Source organism: Microcaecilia unicolor, chromosome 3 (genome assembly GCF_901765095.1).
Source record: "Microcaecilia unicolor chromosome 3, aMicUni1.1, whole genome shotgun sequence".
Classification (NCBI taxonomy): Eukaryota; Metazoa; Chordata; class Amphibia; order Gymnophiona; family Siphonopidae; genus Microcaecilia; species Microcaecilia unicolor.
Genome location: NC_044033.1, coordinates 328,538,677 through 328,557,777, shown reverse-complemented (window position 1 = coordinate 328,557,777; position 19,101 = coordinate 328,538,677). Strand labels below are relative to the sequence as shown.

The 19,101-nt window shown below is 44.0% G+C and overlaps 1 protein-coding gene across 1 annotated transcript in view; it reads right to left on the bottom strand.

Annotated features, from left to right (window-relative positions):
- Nucleotides 1-496: 496 nt before the first annotated feature.
- Nucleotides 497-19,101, bottom strand: part of SLC22A2 (solute carrier family 22 member 2) — an 85,439-nt gene continuing 66,834 nt past the window's right edge. Inside the window, exons 7-11 of the mRNA XM_030198397.1 lie at nucleotides 15,032-15,246; nucleotides 13,935-14,043; nucleotides 11,140-11,252; nucleotides 4,090-4,189; nucleotides 497-573 (exon numbers count right to left, since the gene is read on the bottom strand). Coding sequence (XP_030054257.1) covers nucleotides 504-573; nucleotides 4,090-4,189; nucleotides 11,140-11,252; nucleotides 13,935-14,043; nucleotides 15,032-15,246 — 607 coding nt within the window. The 3' untranslated portion in view covers nucleotides 497-503. The remainder of the gene's footprint in view (nucleotides 574-4,089; nucleotides 4,190-11,139; nucleotides 11,253-13,934; nucleotides 14,044-15,031; nucleotides 15,247-19,101) is intronic.

The window sequence follows — 19,101 nt, the reverse complement described above, 5'->3', positions numbered from 1 at the left end:
TGGGGGTAGTAGGTATGCAACTCTCTCAGCCATAGTCATGAACTTGATATACCACCGTTCTGCGTACAGTCAAAGTGGTTTGGGCTCACAATTTGTTTTTGTATCTGGGGCAATGAAGGGTTAATTGACTTGTCCATGGTCACAAGGAGCTGCAGTGAGAATCAAACCCAGTTCCCCAGGATCTTGGCCCAGTGCACTAACCATTAGGCCACAGGCTGGGAGTTTTCACAGAGCAGATTAGGAAGCATTGTTCTCCACTTTTAAAAAGGAAATGAAATAGGTTGACTAGCTAAGCCATGCAATTTTTTTAAATAACTTTATTTATAGAAACATAGCAGATATATATTGGTATGATACAGCTGCAGCTCATCTGGTGTATCAGTATATCCACTATTTTTTTCTAGAGCGATAAATAAGAAAAGCATTGATCTAGTCACAAGCAGTGATGTCCTTTCTCCAGTTATTAGTCAAGCAGAGGTGCCTCACAAACCAATTTTTTTTTTCTAATGGCACACAGTGTCTGATGTTTTGACATGCAGGTAGATCTTTCTGTCTTTGCTTTTCACTTCTTGCCTGCAAACATCAACAAACAACACATGAAATTAATGGTGAAGTTAGAGAGCAAATTACCTGCTCTGGCTTGCACTTTTTGAGTGATGATTTTTCCAGTAATAGGTTCAACATACAAGTTAAATTTCAGAAACCTGTAGTGAGAGAAGGGCACTTTCTCTAATGATAGGGTCTGTTACCAAAGGAAACAATCATTTGAAGCTTTCAACTCTGAGAGGATGTGATAAAATAATTTTGACAGCATAGTTTCTTTTTCAGTGTGGGTTTTTGTGGGGTGGCTCATAATGAGGATTTCCAGGTCAGAGAAGTTTGGTTCATTTTGGAAGGTTGGTTTAAAGAATGGATTTAATAATGTGCAGTATGGAATGGTTTGATTGTGTCTGATTGAATCATGCTGGTTTCCCTATCAAGGCCACAGTTTCAAGTTTGAAAGATGATTTTGGTGTCTTTAGTTTTATTGTGATCAAGGCTGCAAATATCTGTTGAATGACACCTCTTCTACTACACAAATATGGGTTTTCCAACTCTCTAAGCAATAAAAGCCTGGAAATCCTCATTATGAGCCACCCCACAAAATCTCACACGGGTAGTGGAGGAGTGGCCTAGTGGTTAGGGTGGTGGACTTTGGTCCTGAGGAACTGAGTTCGATTCCTGGCACAGGCAGCTCCTTGTGACCCTGGGCAAGTCACTTAACCCTCCATTGCCTGCCGCATTGAGCCTGCCATGAGTGGGAAAGTGCGGGGTACAAAAAAACCCCAAAAAACAAACTATGCTGTCCAAATTATTTTATCACATCCTCTCACAGTGTGTGTGTGTGTGTATATATATATATATATATATATATATATATATACTGTGAGAGGATGTGATAAAATAATTTGGACAGCATAGTTTCTTTTTCAGTGTAGGATTTTCTGGGGTGGCTCATATTGAGGATTAACAATATCTATAATTCATGGGGAATCTAATACCACGAGTATAATCTCACCAGGCTAAAAGATTTAGCTGGAGAATGCAGGTTTTCAAGAGGAAAAGGCCTTGAGAAGCCCAAGCTTATTTTAATTATTTGTAGCGGGGGCTGGGCTTCATCATCACTGGCCAAAAACCTCTATTTTAACAGCAATCTTATCTTTGTTCTTAAAGAATCTAGGAAGATTACTTAGCTTTGCTTGTTTGCTGCTACTTTTCTTTTGCAGCAAATCAGTCTCTCAGCCACCAGGAGTACTGACCACAGCCTATCATATTGAGGAATTCCAGGCTTTTATTATATATATATATATATATTTTTTTCTATTTGAATAGAGAATCAATGCCATCCTACGATCAAACCAGGAGGAAAACGGCAAAACAACAAAACTCACCCAAAATTGATATTATGATAATTTGGTGTTACGGATCCCAGCATGTTTGTACAATATAAGAGTACTTCCATAAATACCTGTAGCTGGTTCTGGGATGGGAAGTTCCTATCTCTGTGACACCAGCTAAAGGTGGAAAGAACTATGGTGATCTGAAAAGTTTTTCCCCCTCCCCACGATTTCCCTTGTTATTGCATATATGTTTCACTGGTTTCTGATCTTTAAACAAATTGCAATATTAGGCAAAGGGGTCCTGACTTAAAACACAAAACAGTTTGTAGTTTGTCCTTTTTCAAAGTTATCTAACACCCCTGTCGCCCATTTGAAAAACTAAGTTTCCCACTTAGCCAAGTGACCAAATTTAATTGATAATTAGATTCAGCTGATTGAACACAGCCCTGTTGAATCTAAACCTCATTCTATAGTGAACCTTATCATGATTGTGAAGTAGTCACCACAAAGTTTCTACAAGAATGTAATGCTATGATGAAATGAAATTCCTGAAGAGATGGAAGAAAAAATTATCAATCCAGAAAAGATTACAAAGCCATGTCTAAACCTCTGGAATTGCACTGAACCACAGTGAGAGCCATTATCTACAACTGGAAAAGACTTTGGAACAGTGGTGATTCTTCACAGGAGTAGCCTGCCAAAATTACTACAACGATACAGCGCCAACTCATCTGGGAAATCACAGAACATCTCGGAAGAACAGCCAAAGACTGTAGGCCTTTCTATCCTCAGATAAGGTCAGTTTTCATGACTCCACAATAAGAAAGTGACTGGGCAAAAATGGGATTCTTGGGAGACTAGCAAGGTAGAAACTACTGCAGTCCAAGAGTAACATCAGTGCTCTTCTCACATTTGCAAAAACACACCTGGATGCTACCCAAGCCTTTTGGGATAATGTTCTATGGACAGTCAAATCAAAAGTGGAATTATTTGGACAACATATAGGTCCTATTTTGTCTGGTGTAAAGCAAATACAGCATTGTGCAGAAAGAACATGCTACCAAAAGTCAAGCATGAGTTTGCTGCCTCAGGACCTGAAAAACTTGCCATTATTGAAGGAATCATTAATTCTATATTGTAACCAGAAAATCTTTAAGGCATTTGTTTGAGAGCTGAAGCTGGAGTGTAAGTCTGTTATAGAGCAAGAAACACAAATGCAAGAGTCTACGTCTGAAGGCTGAGGAGGAACAAAATTAACGTTTTGGAATGGATTGGCCTTGTCAAAGTTGTGACTTGAACCCAATACAAATGCCCTGGTAGAACCTGAAATGAGCAGTTCATGCACAAAAATTTATGAATGTGTCAGAATTAAAGCAGTTCTGTTAAGATTCTTCAACAGCAATGTGAAAGATTGATACTCTTAATTATGAGAAGTGTTTTTGCTGCTAAAGGTGATGCAACCTGTTGTGACATTATGGGCAGTTAATTTTTCACACGGGCGATATGGAGCGTTGGATAACATTGTTTCTTAAACAAATGATGTAATAATTTTAAAACTATGTTATGTTGTTCACTCAGGTTCCCTTCGTCTAATATTACATCTTTTGTTTAAAGAGTAGAAACCAGTGGGACATATATGCAATCACCAGGGGGCTAAAATGTTTTTCAGATCACAGTATGTAGCAAGGGAAGTAAGATTTGTAAATTAATTAGGAGTACATTTTTAACAGTGTCTAGCCTGCTAGCTTCAGGAATAATCTGGCTTGATCTAGCTGCTGAAAAGTGGTTACAACCTGTGGAAATATTTTCCCATGTACATTTTTTTGTTATGTATGAAATCATTGTTCATATTTTTTAAAGGGGAGGGTGGGTGTGTGTGTGTGGGGGTGATGGTTAGGTTTGTAGGAAGTTCACATTTAGGTTAAAAATTTCTATTCTAGGACGATTCTTTCAAGTGCATAATGCCACAGCAAATAGAAGCCATGAGGTATCATTTCCTTTTCTGCACACTTAAGCTTTAGCCAATTTTTAAAGGGAAAAAAAAAAGTCACTAATGCTTACATGGATACCACAAGTGCTGGCATATTTTGCTGCAACACAGCTTACTGAAAATTCCCCTGTAATGTGATGGTCTTCTAAAAGTAGACATAACATAAGCTGAGGGCTTTACATTGTATTTCTAATGTCAGTTTTCAAAAAGCGCACCCACCTGCACAAATTTTCTGCATCGTTGATGGTTTCTGGTAAATTTTTCCCTGTGGTCTCGGGCAGAAGGAACACCAATCCACCAGCAGTTGTGCCAATTACAGCTTTTGCATAAACATGATATAATCAGAAACAGTATCAGATGGAACAATGAACACTTACATAAAGCAGCTTGTCCGGAATATAATGTATTTCACTACCACAGTGTAAACAGGTGCTTTGCATTGAACCTAAATGAAGACTTCCTAAACCAGGCCCTTGAAAATTAGTGTGCGAGTCACCAAAAAGTATTCCCTGCTATGCCAGTTCATATTACTGTTTACTTTTTTATTTTTACATTTCTAATCATGTTCCTTTTTCCCCTTCTGGGTTTTCCTTTGTAAGTCAAGCGAAGGGCTATAATGAGTCCCTGAGCTTTCCCCCCCCCCCCCCCCCCTCTCTCCCATACCTTCCAGGTACTGCAAGATTGTGGGACTATAAGTTTATTTAATCCTGCTAGATAGCACAATGAACCTGGCACAAAGTATGTCCCAGAAAGAAAGCAGAGAAACAGATTTGTGCATATTTTCCCTTCCTTGTGTTGTCCCAGCCCCTTATTTTCTGCATGTAATTGTATTTGCAGATGGTCAAGGAGTGTAATTTAAAAAAGATTTTTCTAGCCCTTTGAGGTGCAATACATTTTACTATTAGGTGCCCAGCTCTCCAAGGGGATGGTCCTATAATTTAGGGGACCTGATACCCCCATGATAGCCCTTCTGTCTGCAAGAGGCTTTAGCGCTCAGTCATAACATGATTTTACTGCCTTTTCTGTCCTCCTTTCTGTTTGTGGTGGAGTAAATGCAAGGCGCAGTGCCCCGCAGGGTGCATGGAGCCAAAGATAACATGGCGCCGTGCCCCTGACTGGCATGCGCACCCAAGCCCAGCATGGGGCGAGCGAGGCGAGGGAGGGTCAAGCCCCATTGCCTGGGCTCCCCCGCTGGGCAACAGGAGGAGCCACGGAGGGGCTTAAAAGCCTGCGCAAATAGCTGGGTCGACCTCTTCCAGTCGCCACGGCAAGCGGACTGCACCCATCCCCCCTCCCCCTCCCCCAAAAAACTTATTGTACACGTGTAAATTGTCGCAGCTCGGGCGGGGTACCCAAGCCGGATGGCATTTGCTAAGCAGCTGGCAGCTGCGTTTACTGTACGACCCCCTTCCTGTGCGGCGGGGAGCCCTGTTCAAGATTAGCCAGTCTTGCTAGTGCGGCAGACTTGGCTTGGGGGTTATTGAGCCAGAGGCTGAAGCGGCTTGGGTATGCCCTGGGTTAAGATATGTTGTTGTATTTAAATAAAGCTGTGGCCAAGTTGTGCCAAGTCAACAAATAACATGTGTAAAGTCGTTATTCAGTAAAAGGGATAAAACAGTAAACGGGGTGCCCGAAGGGTCTCGGCTGCCTATGTTATAAGAGCTGCACTCTTACCTGCTGGTGCTGCCTCTGCCATCATCATGGCAAAAGAAAAGCAGCAGTGAGGAAAAACAGGGATGGAAGTGATCAGAACAGAGAAGAGCTTCCCTGGGGTGACTCTGGAGCAGAGAAAAGAAGAGCTCCTTTGCTTCTTAATCCAACCCTTCCCTTCTTACCATCCCTCCCTGCCCTTGTGAACCAGTAAGGCTGGAGCAGACAGATCAGAGCACATAAGAGCTGCTCTAGTCCCTAATCCAACTCTTCCCTCTTGTCATTTCCCAGGGAGGGACCAAACCAGGGTCGATGAGGTACCCGACACATACCAACAGGAAAAGAAAAAGTCTTGCTTTCTTTTATAGGTAAATCTCTCTGTTTCTAAAAAGCTTTGATTATTGCCTCCTCTCTGTTTTTGATGCCCATCAGTCACCACCAGTCGAATGAGCATGTGTCTGTAGAGAGACACTGAGCCCATCAGCTTCTGCTCCCATTCATCTGTGGATGTGTAGTTCTACATTGAACTGTATCCAGATTTGAGTACAAAGGACCATTTTGATGAAGAACTGAAACCATGGAGTTATGTCAATTTCCTTGACTATTTGGATTTTCTTAAAGCTAAAATAGAGAGGTGTGGTAGCCGTGTTAGTCCACTCTTAAAGGTTATCAATAGAAATCAAACAAAATAAAACATGGAAAAGAAAATAAGATGATACCTTTTTTATTGGACATAACTTAATACAGTTCTTGATTAGCTTTCGAAGGTTGTCCTTCGTCAGATCTGCTACCACATTTGCTTATTTCCGATCTGACGAAGAAGGGCAACCTTCGAAAGCTAATCAAGAAATGTATTAAGTTATGACAAAAAGCAGCAAATATGAGTTATCTTGTTGGGCAGACTGGATGGACCGTGCAGTTCTTTTTCTGCCGTCATCTACTATGTTACTATCTAATATAATAAAACGCACCCTCAACGTTCTGAGGACAACGTTCTGAAGCCATCTGACGTCACTCCCAGGCTGAAGGGTTCGTGGATTCGTGGTGTGAAGCCTTCAAGCCAGCCAGCCGTCTCTGCCCCGCCCTCGCGTCAAACGTCATGACGTCGAGGGCGGAATAAAACCCAAACAATTCCGGCAGTGCAGCATCAGGGAAGGAGGCGGCGCTCCCGACGTCTCTAGCCTTCCCTTCGCTGTGTTCCGCCTTCTTCTGACGTCAAGGATGACGTCAGAAGAAGGCGGAACACAGCGAAGGGAAGGCTAGATGTCGGGAGCGCCGCCTCCTTCCCTGACGCTTCGCTGCCGGAACCGCCACGGAGGTAAATTTAAAAAGAAGAAAAAAAAAAAAAAAAGGAAGTTGGGGGGAGAGAAGAGGGTGGCCAGTAAAGTTGAACAATGGGAGCGGGAGGGCAGGGGAGAAACGACAGCATGGATGCGAAGGGGGGGGGGAGAAGAGGGCGGGCCAGGCTGGGACATGGGAGAGAGAGGAGCATGGATGCGAGGGGGATCATGGAAGGGAGAGAGGGGACTTGCTGGAAAAGGTTGAATGGAGGCGGCAGGGGACAGAGGAGCATGGATTGGGAGGGCAGGGCTCAGGGAGAGAGGGAAATTGCTGGATAGGGATGAATGGAGGGGACAGATGGGCATGGATGGATATGGATTGCAGGGCAGGGCTCAGGGAGAGAGGGGAATTGCTGGATAGGGATGAATGGAGGGGGCAGGTGACAGAGGAGCATGGATGGGCATGGATTGGGAGGGCAGGGCTCAGGGAGAGGGGAATTGCTGGATAGGGATGAATGGAGGGGACAGATGGGCATGGATGGATATGGATTGCAGGACAGGGCTCAGGGAGAGAGGGGAATTGCTGGATAGGGATGAATGGAGGGGGCAGGTGACAGAGGAGCATGGATGGGCATGGATTGGGAGGGCAGGGCTCAGGGAGAGAGGGGAATTGCTGAAAAGGGATGAATCGAGGGGGCAGGGGACAGAGGAGCATGGATGGGCATGGATTGGGAGGGCAGGGCTCAGGGAGAAGGGAATTGCTGGATAGGGATGAATGGAGGGGACAGATGGGCATGGATGGATATGGATTGCAGGGCAGGGCTCAGGGAGAGAGGGGAATTGCTGGATAGGGATGAATGGAGGGGACAGGTGACAGATGGGCATGGATTGGGAGGGCAGGGCTCACACTCTCTCATATACAATGTCTTTCTGACTCTCACTCTCACACACTCTGTCTCACACTGTATCACATTCACTCTCTATGTGCCACACAGTCACTCACACACTCGCTTGGTCTCATACACTCACTCTCACAGAGAATCTGTGTCTCACACACACACTCTCTCTCGCCCACACACACACACTCTCTCTCACACTGTGTCTCACATACACACTTGCACACACTCATTCTCACACACACACTCTCTCACAAACACACTCACACCCAGACTCACTCTCTCTCTCACACACACACACTCACACTTTCACTCTGACTCTCAAACAGCCACTCTCACATACACTCTCCCAAACATACACACTCCGAGGAAAACCTTGCTAGCGCCCGTTTCATTTGTGTCAGAAACGGGCCTTTTTTACTAGTGTCCAATAAAAAAGGTATCATCTTATTTTCTTTTCCATGTTTTATTTTGTTTGATTTCTATTGATAAACTTAAAGCTAAAGTAATTCTGCTTAGATTGAATGAATATACATGCTTTCTAGATTTCATGTGAAACTAATCAAATCTCCTTAAAGAAGCATGCATATATCTAGGCAGACCATCTGTTCCTAAGACTTGACCCACGTGGCTAGCTAGAACTGCACGATTTAAGATGAATGGTAATAAGAATATTTCTGAGTTATTCTATCCTTTCATATGCAGTGCACATTCCCCCAGATGCTTGCTATGCTCTGATTGTAATCATTGTATGATTGTATTTATTCTCTTTCTCTTGTATGGTTTTTATCATTTAACTAGTAAAAGAGGCCCGTTTCAGAGCAAATGAAACGGGCGCTAGCAAGGTTTTCGTCGCCAATACCCACTCCCTCCCTCCCTGGCCATTCGCCAACCCCTTTGTTGTTCTGCCATTGCTCCGCCCCCAACGTCATGACATTTGACGTGAGGGCGGGGTCCGGAGCGATGTCCCACCCCCCTCCGCCTCCCTGCCTCCCTCCCTGCCAACCTGTTCGTTGTTCTGCCATTGCTCCGCCCTCGAGGGCGGGGCTCGGAGCGATTTTGGTGGCTTCACCACCACGAACCTTTGCACCTTTTTGAAGGAAGTCAGGGCTTGGCTTCACTGACGTCAGTGTCCTCAGAACGTTGAGGGTGAGTTTTATTATAGTAGATGTGTTGATTTAGATGTTTCATTTGGTAAATGAAACCTACTCTCTCCCTATACCGTATTGTTTAATTTTAATGTGCAATCCATGTTCAATATGTGAAACCATTTGTATATTTTCCCTTTTTTTGCCCGACTGTTCATTTAGCATTCATGTTCTATATATATTACCAATTGTATATGTAATTTCTGAAATGACATAAGTCATGACGGAAAATTGTAAGCCACATTGAGCCTGCAAATAGGTGGGGAAATGTATTATTCCATGTAGTTCTTTTATGTATTGTATATTAGGGCTGCAGTTTGATTAAAATTGTTAATTGTGATTAATTAAATGATTAAATGCAGGGCATAGCCAGCAGTCCATTGGGGGAGGGGCACAGGGATGGACTGGGGTCACACATTTGCTCGCCCCCCATTAGATGATATACCTTTGCTGGCAGGGATGCCATCAGTCAAAGAAATCCACTCCCAAAGCAGTCCCCTTCCTCCTTGTGCTGTCTCAGGAGCGAGGAGGTCAGTGGGGTGCCGCCAATGCTGGCACTCCCCGAACATGCTCAGTTCATGCACAAACTGAATATGTTTGAGGACTGCAAGCATTGATAGCTGGAGGCACCCCACTGCCTTCCTCGCTCCTGAGGCAGTACAAGAAGGAAGTGGGTGACTTAGGCAACAGATTTCTTTGGGTGGAGGGGGGGCTTAAGCTACTCCACCAGCCATTGAACAGGTACTGCAGCTTTGGAGGGAGATGGGGCTGGGGCCTGAGCCTAAAGGAGGGGACCCAGGTCTCCAAGGCTGCTCCCTTCCTGTCCCTTGTGGCTATGCCACTTATTTAAATGACCAACTCCCTCCCTCTCTTCTCATCTATTCCCAGGTCCATTATCTCTGCCCCCCCCCCCCCCCCCCCCCATCCAGCACCTTTCTCTTTTTCTTCCTTTCCTCAACCCTCTCCAATTCAGGTCCGTTATCTCTCCCTCCATCCTTCTGTCCCTTAATTTGGCTTCTTTCCCTATCATTTTTAATGCATCATATCAACCCCCTCCCCCTGCACAGTCTAGCATCTCTCCCTGCTCTTTTAGCCCTGCCTGTGACCCTCTCCCACCCCCCCCCCAGCTACCCCAGGCTCTCTGTCCCTCTTCACCATCCCCCTCACGGCCACCCCAGGTTCTCTCTCTCCCTTCCTCTCCCCTCCCCCCCCCAGGTTCTCTCTCTTACCCCTCCCCCCACCCTGGCTGCCCTGGGTTCTCTCTCTTGCCCCCCCCCCCCCCACAGCCACCCCTGTTTCCTCCCCACCCCCCCATGGCCACATCAGGTTTTCTCTCCCTCCCTCCCCACAACCATCCCAGGTTCTCCCTCCCTCCCACATAGCCATTCCAGGTTCTTTCTCCACCCTTCAGAGCCACCCTACGTTCTCTCCTTCCCCCCCAAATGGTCACCTGCGGTTTTCTTAAATCCCCTGCATCCACCCACACATGGTCCATCATCTCTCCCCCTCCCCACACTGACCACCGGTGGCTCTCTCTTCCCTCCCCTTCCTACCTGGTATTTGGGTTTTACCTTTTTTTTCCCCCCATGTTCAGTAAAATCTTTGTCCGTGCAGCCATGGCTATGATACTGAAAAGCAGCCTGCAGCAGGCCTTCCCTCTGACGTGTCCCAAACAGGAAGTTGCATCAGAAGGGGGCGAGATGCGTCAGATCTTCATTGCTTATCCCTAAGCTCTGGTAAGTATTCGTCTTGTCATCTCTGGACACCAATCTATTAAGTACATATCTATTTGCTCTTGGTGACCAGACTTGAATATATGTGTTTCAGGTCTTTAGAAAATTCTTTTTGCTTTTGGGCTTGAACTTAGTCAGTTGCAGTTCCCAAAATATTGAGCAGTGCAATTCGTTCCTTCAATGCTAGAAGGAATGGGGAGGGCTCTTTATCCATTGTTTCCCCACAAGTAATCGTTCACCCTGCCTAATTCTGTTTTATCCAAAATGAATTCTTCTTTACCCACCAGCTTCCCAAACTAATGCAATACCTCTTTCCAATACTCCTTTAGGGAGCAGTTCCAGAAAACATGTTTACATCCCCTTCTCAATTGCAGTGGTGTATCTGGGTTTTGTCTTTGTGATATCATAGCTCTGCGCCTTTTTCTAGCACCGTCAGCCCAACAGGGTTCACAAATAATACATTAAAAGTCATAATGAACTGCTGCCATAAAATTCTTCTTTGTGATCTGCAACGACTGTGTTAAACCAAAGATTTTACACAAGCATTTCTTGTAACTCTTACCAAAAACCACAAGTGGCAGCTCATGCCAGATTTCGCCCAGCCTATAAACAAGGAAGGGTGTTATGATCCCACCAAAATCGCACATGGATGAGCAGACCATTACGCCAATGTTTCTGAAATTAAATAGCACATGTTTAATGAACAAGTTGCTCAGGTTGCAATATCCAGCCCATGTGTACTGGATAGTTTGATACATTTCTCCAAAGTGTTAGAATTAGGGGTATATGGTAAAAATTATAGTATTTAATAAGTTGTACATTGTGTAGGGGGGTATCCCAAAAAAGTGATTAATAAAAAATGAAATGAACAATTCAAAATTATTGTGTTTAATGTGTTGTACATAGTATTAGAGTACCCAGAAAAGCGATTAATAATAATTCAGGGTTACATTTTAATTCCCAGTAAGTCAAATACATACGAACACACTTAAGCAGTAGTTTTTGAAAAGTCTTAGGGTTCCTTTTACAAAGTGGCAGTACGGATTAGCGGCACACTAAATGCAAAGAAGCCTATTCAATCCCCACAGGCTGCTTTGCATTCAGCGCATGCTAATCTGCAGTGCCACTTTGTAAAAGGGGCCCTTAGTATAAAAATTGTTGGTTGGAGGTTTTCTGCCTCACCCAAGTCAACCTGAACATACCACTCAAATCCTGGTTTTGCTCCATTATGGGCTAGATTCTATATATGGTACCTGAAAATTCAACATGGAAAAAAATACGCTTAGGCGTATTCTCTAAAGTACGTCTAAATTTTATAGAATAGGATTAGATTTCTATGTGGTATATAGAACATGCCAAAGACCTCTCCACGTCACCAAATTTAAACATGGTAAATCCCCACGCCTAAATTAAGTGCAGAGCGGGTGTATTCTATAACGACATGTATAGATTTTTGAAACGGCCGTGCTCCCTTTTCAATTGTGACTTGGAATTCATGTGCACGTTACAGAATATGCTTTGCGAGTTGTGTCCATAAATCTTAATGCCAATTAGTGCTGGTAAGTGCTTGTTAACATCCAGTTGACAGTGTTGATTAGCTAGTTAACCAATTAAGTTATGCGCATTGTAATATAGAATATGCTTCAATGTCCACACAGAAATTAAGGTGTGATATATAGAATCCAGCAGTAGATGCTTGGAAATGTAAGCCTACTTTGGTAGGGAACCAGCCAATTGCACAGAGTGCCTAAGCAGTCAACACACAGATACTTAGACCAGGCAGCTATGAATAGTTCAGTTTCTCTGTGCTGCTTTGTAACACCTAATCTAAATTTATTGCAGGATTATATATATTTTTTACTATGTGTATGGGGTTTACAATTTACAGGCCCAGCTTAGAGGGACTACCACATGAAACAGACTTGCATATGCAGCCTCCAAGGTATGCAGATCTATCTCATGCCTGTTCATGGGGGTGGGGGGGGGGGGGATACTGAAAAACCCAACTGGCTTGATGGAGGACCACCGGCTCATTGGATTTTCAGAATATTCAGAATGAATATGCATGAGAGAGATTTGCATGCCTACTACCTCCATCCTATACAAATCTATCTCATGCATATTCATTGTGGATATCCTGTCTGGATGTTGGTCCCCCAGGATAGGTTTGAGAACCACTAGTCCCTAATTAGCTGTCAGCAGTTCAAGTGCACGTTTTGCTTTTTGATTCATCGCAGGAATCAGTTTTTGGCTTGCGGGATGCTCATATTTTGAACCACCATTGAAGATTTTTGATCTCAGCACTGACATCTGCTTTACTAATGAAGCAGAGTTAGCCTCATTGCAAGTTCAGATGTACAGAGATAGACACAGGCTTGTGTAGACCCCAGAGCAGATTTTAGAACTGGCTTCCTATGTATTTATTTGGATTTAGCTCACACATTTTCAGTCTGTCATCCACATTCACTCACAGAGTCTGATGTACTAAACTGCAACCTTCTTTTTTTTGCAGATGGGGACTTGTGCATGTAAAGCAGCTTGCCATCTTCATAGTAACCTGCCATGAATAATAATTATATGCAAATATGTATGCAAATTTATTAATTTTAGTCCCTCTAACCTGGGCCTGAGTGAATTTGATATAGTGCCCTATCACACATGGTACTGTGGAGTGGTTTACAATAAAATGAAGTGAGAAGTGGAGAAAGAAAAGGTACAATTAAATCATACAAGAAGAAGCAAGAAAGCCATCCAAGGAGGACAGAGGAAAAAGGAAAAAAAAAAACAGAAGAAAGGATAGGGGAAGAGTCCTGAAATTCGGAGAGAAGGGATGAAAGCTATGCAAAGGCTGCATGGTACAGCCAGGGTTGCAGGAGGGTTTTGAATTTTTAAAAATGAGGGTTCGGTGTAGATGTTTTCTGGGAGGGAATTCAGAGATAAGGTCCAGAAAAACAGAACCAGTAGAGGGTGTGGTATCTAGACAAATTTGGGATGGAGGAGGAACACCAGTGTTTATTTAAATTATATTCTTGACGTATTTTACTGTGAAATGTGCACCACTTGAATGGATTTAATAATCTAGATTATGGTATATAAAAACTTTTTTGTCTGTATCCACACCTACACACACACACGATTAACAATCTTAAAGGCCTATTTAGGAAAAGTAGCTATGGCAAAAATGCTCAGTCAATAGGCCCTTACCTTCTTTGTGGAAATTTAGGGAATTTACTGTTCCCCCTAGATACTTGGTTGGGCTGTGTTTGGAAAGAGTGAAAGGTTTTTCCTTTAAAACCACTGCTTTTTCAGAAAACTATGCCTAACACCTGATCACAAAAGGAACAAGTGAAAGCTCACCTGATAAATGTTGGGTACAGCTCTGCATTTACTAGGCATATCATTTCAAAAGATAGTGTGATTCCCATTCTACCCACACACCCCAAGGTGACCTTCAGCCAGTATAAATCTGAAAAGAAAAGTACATACATTGAGCTAATGAACAAATTGGATTGGATTTATTAATTTTATATACTCCCTCTTACCAAAGCGTTGAAGTGGTTTACAAACAAAATATGAATTTCAGAGCTCCTTGTGATTCAAAACCTGATATTGAAGCGCTACACTTCACCAACGGAACTGCAGGCAGCCTAGAGGAAATATTGGCCCAGACAGAAAAGTAATCCCTGAGATTGCTCAGAAAAGTCACTAGATTTGTGTTTGCTTTAGTAATTTTGGACCTAATGGCTGGGGTTTTGGTTGTGGCTCAAACTCTGGTTAAAATTAATCCTTTTTTTGTGTGTGTGTGTGGGGGGGCTGCATAGCCAGTTTTTAAAAATCCATTCCTGTGCCTTTTGATGTAGAATAGCATGACACAGATAGAAATTCTGACATGCAGTCCCCATACCATCCAGGACTCAGCCTGTGAGCTTTATACCTACGTATATACTCAAATATAAGAAGAGTTTTAGGCCAAAAAAAATGACCCAAAAATGGGGATCTCGGTTTATATTTGAATATTTGAGTCACCACCTGATGACCGGCGCTTTTGTCCTCCACTGCCCCCCCCCCCCTTCATGACTGGTACTGCTGTCCTCCACTGCCTCCCCCCTGATAACTGGCACTGCAGTCTTCCATCCCCCCGACTGGCATTGCGCTTACTGTTCTGGTGCTCACTGAAGCTGACGCAAATAATCTGTGCTGGGCCAGTGCGGGGCCTTGAGCATCTGTGCATACTCAAGGCCCCACACCAGCCCAGCACAGAGCATTGGCATCTGCTTGAGTGAGGATCAGAACAGTAAGCGCAATGCAGGTTGGGGGGGGGGAGTATAAATCTTTGTTTATACTCAAATAGGTTTATATTTGAGTATAATGGTATGTATTTTATTATTTCAGTCCTCTTTATTCCCACAAAATCATGTAAGAAATATTCAAATCAACTGTGAAACATAACTCACCATTTGGGATAAAAGCTGCAATGAGGCAGGCAACTCCTGCCACCAGACTTGCCACAGCCCAGGGGTAGCGGCGGCCTATACGTTCAACGGTAAGCAAAATTATGAAGGCAGCAGGAAACTCCACAAGCGCAGACACAAAAAAATCCAGGTAAATATTCCCTCCAGCAACACCCATGTGCATGATAAGACCCTGATAAAGCACAGAACAGGAGAACCTATGGACACAGAGAAAAAGAATGGCAAAGCTGCCCCAGCTTCTGAGATTACATAATAAAAGGTTCTGAGGTGGGTCTCGGAGAAAAGATTCAAAAATAAAATGGGATGAAGTAAACATTTAATGCAACCATCTAAGGGATCCTTTTACTAAGGCGCTTTAGAAAGTGGCTGGCACTGCGATTAAGCCACATGCTCCGGCCACTTTATAGTGTGGCTGAAAAAGGGCCGCAATTGACTTTTTTTTTTTAAGGGTCATGAGCTAATTTTCCCATTTGTGTATGGCCATTACCGCCAGGAGCCCTTACCGTCACCTATTCAGGTGGCAGTAAGGGCTCCTGCGCTAATTGGGTAGTGTGTGGTATTTTCCAGTGCGAGATTAGCGCATGCTAAGCAGAACACTACCGCAGGATGCCTCAGCATGTCCGCAGTAGTGCTCTTTTGACGCGCGGTAAACTTTCCACAGCTTATTAAAAGGGCCCCTATATTTTTTATATAATTTTCCTTCACCAGATTTTGATTAGATGAATAAAGACTTAGGGGCCCTTTTACTAAAGCTTAGTAGGCGCTAACGGACATTAGTGCACACTAACGGCCATTTTCGAAAGAGAAGGGCGCCCATCTTTTGACAGAAATCGGGAGATGGCGTCCTCTCAGGGTCGCCCAAATCGGCATAATCGAAAGCCGATTTTGGGCGTCCTCAACTGCAGTCCGTCGTGGGGACGACCAAAGTTCACGGGGGGTGTTGGAGGCGTAATGAAGGCGGGACTGGGGTGTGCTTAATAGATGGGCGTCCTCGGCCAATAATGGAAAAAAGAAGGGTGTCCTTGATGAGCATTTGGTTGACTTTACTTAGTCCATTTTTTTTTCATGACCAAGCCTCAAAAAGGTGCCCAAACTGACCAGATGACCACAGGAGGGAATTAGGGATGAACTCCCCTTATTCCCCAGTGCTCACCAACCCCCTCCCACCCTAAAATTTTTTTTATTTTTATTTTTTGCCAGCCTCAAATGTCATACCCAGCTCAATGACAGCAGCATGCAGGTCTCTGGAGCAGTTTTAGTGGTGCAGTGCACTTCAGGCAGGCGGACCCAGGCCCACCCCCCCCCTACCTGTTACCCTTGTGGTGGTAAATGTGAGCCCTTCATAACCCACCCGAAACCCACTATACCCACATGTAGGTGCCCCCATCACCCCTTAGGGCTATGGTGGTGTACAGTTGTGGGGAGTGGGTTTGGGGGGGGGGGGCTCAGCACCGAAGGTAAGGGAGCTATGCACCTGGGAGCAATTTGTGAAGTCCACTGCAGTGCCCCCTAGGGTGCCCTGTTGGTGTCCTGGCATGTGAAGGGGACCAGTGCACTACAAATGCTGGCTCCTCCCACGACCAAATGCCTTGGATTTAGTCATTTTTTAGATGGGCTTCCTCAGTTTCCATCATCGCCGAAAACCGGGGACGACCATCTCTAAGGACGACCTAAATGTTGAGATTTGGGCATCCCCGACCATATTATCAAAATGAAAGATGGACGCCCATCTTGTTTCGATAATAGCGGCTTCCCCGCCCCTTCGCCGGGATGTCCTTTGAGATGGGCGCCCTTAGAGATGGTCGTCCCCATTCGATTATGCCCCTGTAAGTGTCACATGGCCCATAGCTATAAAATAGGATGTGCAGCATTTAGACCGTGCTGTCAACGTGTGCTAAACTTTAGTAAAGAGCCCCATAATGAGACTGATGGACAAAAGATTTGTCTGGATAACTTTGGGAGTTACCCTAATTGCATCCTTCTCCTCCACCGCTAACTCCAGGCTCCGTTCCTTTTATCTCGCTGCACCTTATGCCAGGAATAAACTTTCTAAGCCATTACGTCAAGCTCCATCCCTGTCCGCCTTCAAATCCGGGCTAAAGGCCTACCTGTTTGATGCTGCGTTCAATTCCTAACTTGTCACCTACTCATAACCTTTATCTTGTCTTCTTCTCTTCAATAGTCCCTTTTCCCTATGTGTCCTACCTGTCTGTCCTACCCTTATCCAGGGGTATGCTGTTAAATTTTTAACAACAGGCTCTTTCTCCGGACGTAGCCAGCTCTGCAGTTGGAAGGCCCAGGGGTGGCCGGGGTGGGGGGGAGGGCAGCAACACTTGCCTCTCTCTCCTCCCTCCCTTCGTGCGGGCACTCTAGGCATACCTTTGCTGGCAGCCCATAAATGGACTGCCACCACTCCCAACGTCTTGCTCTGAGCAGCATGCTGGAACTTCTCTCACATGCTCGAGAAGTCCCAGCCTGCTGCCCAGAGCTGGAAACAAGGAGCAGCAGTAGTCTATTTACTTGGCTGGCAGGGCTCAGCATCTCCACCAGCAAAGTAAAAGAGAATTCAGCAGGGGGCCCAAGCCCACATTTTGGGAGCCAGTTGTTAAAGTAGCCATGGAGGGCCCTACTTTAACAATTGGCTCCCAAAATTCTTAAAAACTTAACAACCGGCTCTTGCGAGCCTGTGAGAGCCTGCTCCAGCACACCACTGCCCTTATCCCTTATTTGTCCTGTCTGTCTGTCCTGATTTAGCTTGTAAGCTCTTTTGAGCAGAGACTGTCTTTTCTTCATGTTCAACTGTGAAGCACTGCGTACGACTGGTAGTGCTATAGAAATGATTTATCCTAGTAGTACCCACACAAATCTTTCTTTTTCTTTTTTTTTTTTTAATTCTCCCCTCTCTACCTCCTCCTCTCCTTTCACTCCACCACAGTATTTTGGGTGGACAAAGTGTAGCCACCACCAAATTGGTACCTCTGGAAGTATTCCAGGTGCATGGTTTGAGTTTGACTGGACAGTGCTGAATTTTTGTACTGTCTGGCTAAACTAATTTGGAGAAATATGGGTGTGCCAGAAAGCTAAAGTTAACCAGATATCTTTATTCAATTAACTTTGTGTGTATTCAGTATTTGCCCAAGATTACAAAATGTGCTGGTGGAAAAAATGGGATATTACATTAACTGGTTTCACTGGTTTACAGCCCACTACACTGACCACTAGGTTACTACTCTGTCCATACTCCACTGCATAAGTCTTCATAAATTTTAGAATTTGGCAGAATAGAGGCAGATTTGTAAAAAAAATTGCTAGAAGTAATTTCCCACAAGAAAGCATAATTGAAGCTTTATTTAACATAAATGAATCAATCAGTTAATATGGGCAATTACCCAGAGTACCGTATGAATCCCTTTGCCTAGCAGATGCAGAAAAAGGTTGCCTCATCCTTCCTATTGTAAAAGATGATATTCACTTCCCTGAAATTCTGATGTTTGTAAAATCAGTCTCATCTTTGAATCTATTATTTCTAATCTCGCTGTGACAAGGAAATATTCAGAAATTTGTTTAAAATTTCTGAATATTTGCTGTTTTTTTTTCAGTGAAGGTGAAAGTTTGTCTCAAATGTTTTTATTGAGATTTAGTGAAATTATGCAGAACTGGGCTTGGTCATATACTGCTGAGGTAACTTTCTAACCAGGTTTCACCTGTAATGTTACTGCTCTCCATGTCTGAGTGAAGAATTGCCCACATCACAAAAGCCACCAGCACTATTTGCCATGTTGGCAGTCTCACCAGAGGCACTCAAAAAAACAAGCAGGCCTAGAGACTAAATTGCCCTTTCATCCACGGAGGTGGTCACTTAGAGCAGGGTTCAGCACATTATCACAGTGGAGAGGAACAGGTAAGCACAAATCAGTTGCTTACTGTTTCAAAAAGTACAAAGAATAAGGGGGCTGCAATGATGTTACAAATTGGAGAAAAGCTGTGGATGAGGTAAAAACTGTTAGTGTAACTGGGTTTAAAAAAAGGAACAATCTATAAAATTAATGAAG